Source organism: Colobus angolensis, unplaced genomic scaffold, assembly GCF_000951035.1.
Source record: "Colobus angolensis palliatus isolate OR3802 unplaced genomic scaffold, Cang.pa_1.0 Scaffold10, whole genome shotgun sequence".
Taxonomy (NCBI): domain Eukaryota; kingdom Metazoa; phylum Chordata; class Mammalia; order Primates; family Cercopithecidae; genus Colobus; species Colobus angolensis.
The window spans coordinates 21,218,767-21,224,766 of NW_012110919.1; the positions used below are offsets into that span (position 1 = coordinate 21,218,767).

General features: G+C 51.3%; 1 protein-coding gene across 2 annotated transcripts in view; it reads right to left on the bottom strand.

Annotated features, from left to right (window-relative positions):
- GLTP (glycolipid transfer protein) overlaps positions 1 to 4,062 on the bottom strand; it is a 29,647-nt gene extending 25,585 nt beyond the window's left edge. Inside the window, exon 1 of one of the 2 annotated variants that reach the window (XM_011936199.1) lies at positions 3,824 to 4,062. In XM_011936199.1, the coding sequence (XP_011791589.1) occupies positions 3,824 to 3,926 (103 nt within the window). In that variant the 5' untranslated portion in view covers positions 3,927 to 4,062. The remainder of the gene's footprint in view (positions 1 to 3,823) is intronic. The other variant, XM_011936209.1, reaches the window with a different exon arrangement.
- Positions 4,063 to 6,000: the final 1,938 nt, after the last annotated feature.

Here is a 6,000-nt window from a genome sequence, read left to right on the forward strand (position 1 = left end):
CAGAAAAAAGCAGGTTATACTTGTTTATTTTGTTTATTTATTTATTTGTTTATTTATTTGAGACAGGGTCTCACTCTGTCAACCAGTAATAAGTGATAATTAGGCTTTATGTAGTTTTTTTTTTTTTTTTTGAGACAGGGTCTTGCTCTGTCACCCATGCTGGAGTGTAGTGGCACAATCTCAGCTCACTGCAACTTCGGCATCCCAAGCTCAAGTGATCTTCCCACCTCAGCCTCCCATGTAGCTGGAACTACAGGTGTGCACCTCAACACCCGGCTAATTTTCTGTACTTCTGGTAGAGACAGGGTTTCACCATGTTGCCCATGCCGGTCTCAAACTCCTGACCTCAAGAGATTCGCCCACCTCAGCCTCCCAAAGTGCTGGGATTACAGGCGTGAGCCACCGTACCAGCCCATACTTTTTTTTCCCCAAAAAAATGGATGTAAAGGGTCGGGCGCGGTGGCTCATGCCTGTAATCCCAGCACTTTAGGAGGCCAAGGCGGGCGGATCCCGAGGTCACAAGATCCAGACCATCCTGGCTAACACAGTGAAACCCCGTCTCTACTAAAAATACAAAAAAATTAACTGGGCGTGGTGGCAAGGCGCCTGTAGTCCCAGCTACTCGGGAGGCTGAGGCAGGAGAATGGCGTGAACCCGGGAGGTGGAGCTTGCAGTGAGCCAAGATCACGCCACTGCACTCCAGCCTGGGCGACAGAGTGAGACTCAGTCTAAAAAAAAAAAAGATGGATGTAAATATGTAAATGTAGAAGGAAAATATTCTGAAATCCCAGCAGAGATTCTTTCTTTAAAACTCCACCTCAAATGTTGTCAGACAATTAAGTGAACTAATCTACAAAGAGTACTTAGCACATAATAAGTGCTCAGTGAGTGACAGGGAGATTTTTATGTATCATTTGTATTTGCTCAGTTTTCCTCCAATTGACAGATCTTCCTTGAAGAATTAAATACTTTTTTTAAACAGAGCTTTTGGCTCTTAGTCATATTTATATCTAGAGCTATGGTTCTCAGAGGTGATTTTGCTTCCCTGGGGATATTTTTGGGGAGGGGGTGCCACTGGCATCTGGTAGGTAGAGGCCAGGGATGCTGCTCAACATCTTACAATGCACAGGACAGCCCCACCACCACAAAGAATGATCTGGTCCCAATGTTGGCAGTGCCATGGTGAAAAATCGCTGACTTGGAGGAAACTGTCACTGCAAGGTGTTTCAGACTCCTGGTGTCCCTCACCCCAGAGCAGCTCCATTCAAGAGACACACACACCACCCAGATCATCCAGGTGACTAGATGCTCCCAAGATCTAAAAAAAGCCCCTGCATCACAGCCGACAAATGATCTCAATCAGATGTCCCACAGAAAAGTCACTCGTGGAAGAATCCTCCTAAAGCTTAAGTCTTCAACCCTCAGGAGCAATTCTACTCCCCCCACAGAAGAGAATAATGGTTCAAATGAATTATCACTTTTTTTTTTTTTCTTTAGAGTCCTAAGAATTAGCCTCTCTGGTGAACAGTAAATAGCTCTGGTGGGCAGAGGGCCCTGTGGTGGTTAACCCATTGTGGACCAACCCCACTGAGGCTTCTGTGTAAATGGTACTTCTGTCAATAGATGTGACACCCACAGCACAGGGATTGCAACAAAGACAAGGGTCCTTTGAGACCAAGGAAAGGGAGGAGGAGATGCTCTTTAGCCCCGGCACCAGATGACTGCTGGCTCTGGCTTGCCACTTCCCTCTTTTCTCCAAAACCAGCCAGATAATTTCATCAAATGATGATACCCCCAATACAGAATGGATGTGCAACCTCACTGAAAATAAGGGAAGAAAAAGCCACAGAGTTTAACCTGGGGTTTCTCCACCTTTGACACTGCTGATGTTTGGGGCTAGATCATTCTTTGTTGTGGCAGGACTGTCCTGTGCACTGTAGGATGCTGAGCAGCTCCCTGGCCTCTACCCACAAGACACCTCGTGTCCCATCCCCCAACACAGTTGTGACAAAAATGCCTCCAGGCATTGTCAGATGTCCCCTGAGGGGCAAAACTGCCCTCAGTTGAGAACCACTGACTTAAATGGATTCTGAATCCCTGTCCAGGGCACACTGGCTCTGACTTATAACTATTCCTGGAACCAAAGAGGAAACAAGCAAGCAAAAAACAACAACAACAACTCAGTCACAAAATTAAACAACTTTTCAATGCTAGGGCCGGTTCGCTCCCAAGTCCCTGCCTGGACAGTCAGTATTATCTCAAGACTGTAACACTGATAATAAGAAAGTTTTGTGCATTCAGCAGTATTGACTGAGCGTCTGCTATGTGCCAGGCACTGTTCTGGGCACTGGGGACACTGAGTGGATGTAAAAGACCAAGCCCTTGATCTCAGATTGCTTACCCAGGTCTGGAATCATACACACCAGACAATTTGCACTCCCTTAAACACTGATTAATCACTCTAGCAAGGAACCAAAACTGGATTCAGGAACTCATAACCACACCCCCTACAGCAAAGACCTATTTGGCACTTATGGCCTCGGTGCTTTACACACACCATCTCATCTACTCCTCACAGCTGGCCTAGGAGCTTAGCATCCCCATTTCACAGCTGGGGACACTGAGGCTCAAGAGGTGAAGGAGGGGAACTATAGACTCCAGGTAACCACAACCATCCCAGAGCTCAACACATTGTGGGAACTACCACCCCCAACAAGCTTCATTGCCCACTAAGTCAGACTGCCTTAAGGTCTGTGAGTTTCAGCTGGACTTTGCCCCTGGGGGCTGGTATCTTCCTGCAAGGCCACCAAGTGAACCAGCAGGCCAGGACAGAGCCCACATGAAGGAGGAGAATAGAGGTTCAGGTTGCACCCTTTACCTGGGACCCAAAAGGCAAAGGGCAGGGGCAGTGGTGCTGGTTTCTGGTTCCCATTTTCCATCCCGGGCCTTGGCTGGGCTGGGCTGGGCTAGGCTGAGGGAGTGGGAGAAGAGGATCTGAAAGTGGACCGCCTTCCCAATGCCTCCAGGAACTTCAGCACGACATACAGGGGAGGGGCTTCCTCTTGTAGAGTCTAAACTGAGGGAGCAATTGGTGCCAAGCTCTGTATGTCTGATGTCACCTCACAAAACAGCTTCCTCGACAACCCTCACCCCCATCCTAAAAGGAGGAAAAACTTAAGGTGGTTTCCCCTAGAAAGAGGCCCTGGAGTTTTGCAACTCCACCTTCAAAACACCCTTCCTGTCCCCGCCTCACCAGGCTTCCTACCCTTGGAGGGGGAGACGGGAGTCTTTGATCTGGAATGAGGGAATTCTGCGGGAAGAAGGAAGGGTTCTTAAGTCCCATGAGGGAGAGGCTGGAAGCGTTTAAAGAGAAGGCTTATGAAATGGGGGAATTCATTGTAAGGTGAGGGAGTTGAGAGTCATCAGAAAGCGCCAGGGATGAAGGAAGCACTTTGGGGAAGAAGGGGCAGGAGTCTTTGGGGGAGATGGTGGATTAGAGAACGCCTAGGGGAGATGGAAGAGTAAGGGGTGTTGGGGGGACGGATGATCAGGGGGCATTTGGGGGATATGGAGGACTGTGAGGCGTCTAGGGAGAGGGAGGATTTGGAGAGGGCAGGGAGGATGTGACATGTTTAGAGGGGAGAGGACTTGGGAGTGGTCCGGGAAAGGGAGACTTTAGGTTGAGTGGAGGTAAAGAGGATCTTGGGTGCCTGGGGAAACAGGACTTGGGGATGTCTAGGGCAGAGATGTTTAGGGGATGCTAAAGCGAAGGATTCGGGTGCGTGTGGGACTGCGGCCGCCTCCCCCCTCCATTCCGGCTCACCGAAGAAGGGTGGCAGGTGGGACACCGCCTCGAGGAAGGGCCCGGTCTCGATCTGCTTGTCCGCGGGCAGCGGTTTCAGCAGGTGTTCGGCTAGCAGCGCCATTTCGGGGTCGAGGCCCGCGGTGATGCCCCAGCCGGCGCCGCGGGCGTCCACGCCGCCCCGCGGGCCGCCGCCGTCAGCGCCGGGGCCGTCACAGCCGCCCGCCGCAGGCTCCGGGGACGCCAGCGTCACCACTTCCGCCCGCACCGCGCCCTGGTACCCAAGCGCTCAGCGCTGCCGGGCGGCGGAGCGCCTAAACTGCCAGGCGCGCCGCCCCGCCCCCGCTCGCCAGCTCCCAATCCGCGCCCGCCGCCGAGGTCTCCCCGCCGCCATTGGCCGAGGGGCCGGCCGGGGGCGGGACGCAGAGGAGGCGCGCAGGTTCGTGGGTCTGGGAGGGCCCGAGTGAGCCGCTCCCAGTTGAGTCTTCGCCAGGTGTGCCTCCTGCTGTCCCCGGTTTGGCACCCCCCAACCCTGGCGGATCGGCTCGGGCCAGGTCACAGCTCACAACCCGCCCACCAGCTCGGGTTACAGCCCCACCCAGCCAACGCTCCCCAGGACCCCCGTTTCCCCCAAAATTGTCCCCCAATAACCGCAAGTGACCTGGGTGGACACTGCTCTCCTGTTGGTCACGGTTCTCTTTCGCTACAACCGACGGGGACGCTCGATTGCTTGATTCTTCGTCTTCAATGACTTTACACCTGTTAAACACTGCTGAAGTCACAACCTAACTCAGCCACTGCCCTGCTGGACGACTCCTATTTCCTGAAATCTGGGGTCCAGTCTGCCCTCAACAGTCTGATGTTACCTTTTGTGAGGCAGAAGAATAGGGCCTGGAGGCAGGGAATATAAGGCCGATCGCTGACTTGTAGACCTAAATCAAATGAAAGCACCTCAGCAATGACAGGAATGTGAATGGCTTTGCAACTTCATTTCATCCTCGCCATTCACGCCCTTTACACTTTGTAACTTCACATTCATCCTCTCCATTTACACAGACCACACACTCCAAGAAACATCCTCTCCATTTATACTTTGTAACTTCACATTCATCCTCTCCCTTTACATAGATCACACACCAAGTAACATCCTCTCCATTTGCAATAGGGCACATTCTGAGTAAATAACTCTAACTTCACTTCATTCTCTTCATTTACACAGAATATTCACCAAGTAATCAATGGGAAGCCTCTAGAATATTGAAACCCCAGAAAATTCTGTAAGCGGGGCTCTTGAGCCTCTACATTCAAGCCGGTTCCCACACTGTGGGGTGAATTTTCATTCTCAATAAATCCTGGCTTTTGCTTTCCTTGCTTCGTGTGTGCGTTTCATCCAAGATGCCAAGTACCTGGACACCTTCTACCGGTAACAGTTGGAGCCAGCCCAGTTTATACCAATTCAACCACAACCTGACTGGGCACTTGTTTCCCAAACCTCATGTCTCTCCAACAGCCCAGGGTCCAGCTTCTCACACCTTGAATCACAAGTCATCTCAGCCACAACCCACCTAGATACTTATGTCCTAAACCCAATGCCCAACTTTTACAAAAATCTAACACACCATTGTCGAGAGCCTCTTATTCATTCCAGAATAAACATTTGCTGTCCTTCCCCCCGCACCCCTCTACCCGCCCACAGCCACTGTGTGTCATGCACTGCACTGGGCACTGAAAATAAAGTGAACGATACAGCAAAATCCCTGCCCTTGTGGAGCTGACATTCTGGTTGGGAACCCGATACAATGCAATACAAATTGGTGGGACAATTTCAGACACTGATGAGTATGTGAAGAAACTAAAACAGTGTAGTGACGGAGGATGACTGAAGCCTGCTAGCTGAGATCGGATGTGGGGGTTTGGGAGCAGTACCTCTGGAGAGGTGATATTTGAGCTGAGACCTGGAGGAGAAGTAGGATAGAGCCAGATGAGAGACTTGGGGTGTGAGTCTGGCCAACATGATGAAACTCCGTCTCTCCTAACAAATATAAAAGTTAGCTGGATGTGGTGGCGCGCACCTGTAATCCCAGCTACTCAGGAGGCTGAGGCAGGGAGAATTGCTTGAACCAGGGAGGCGGAGGTTGCAGTGAGCCAAGATCGCGCCATTGCACTCCAGCCAGAGCGAGCGAGACTCCATCTCAAAA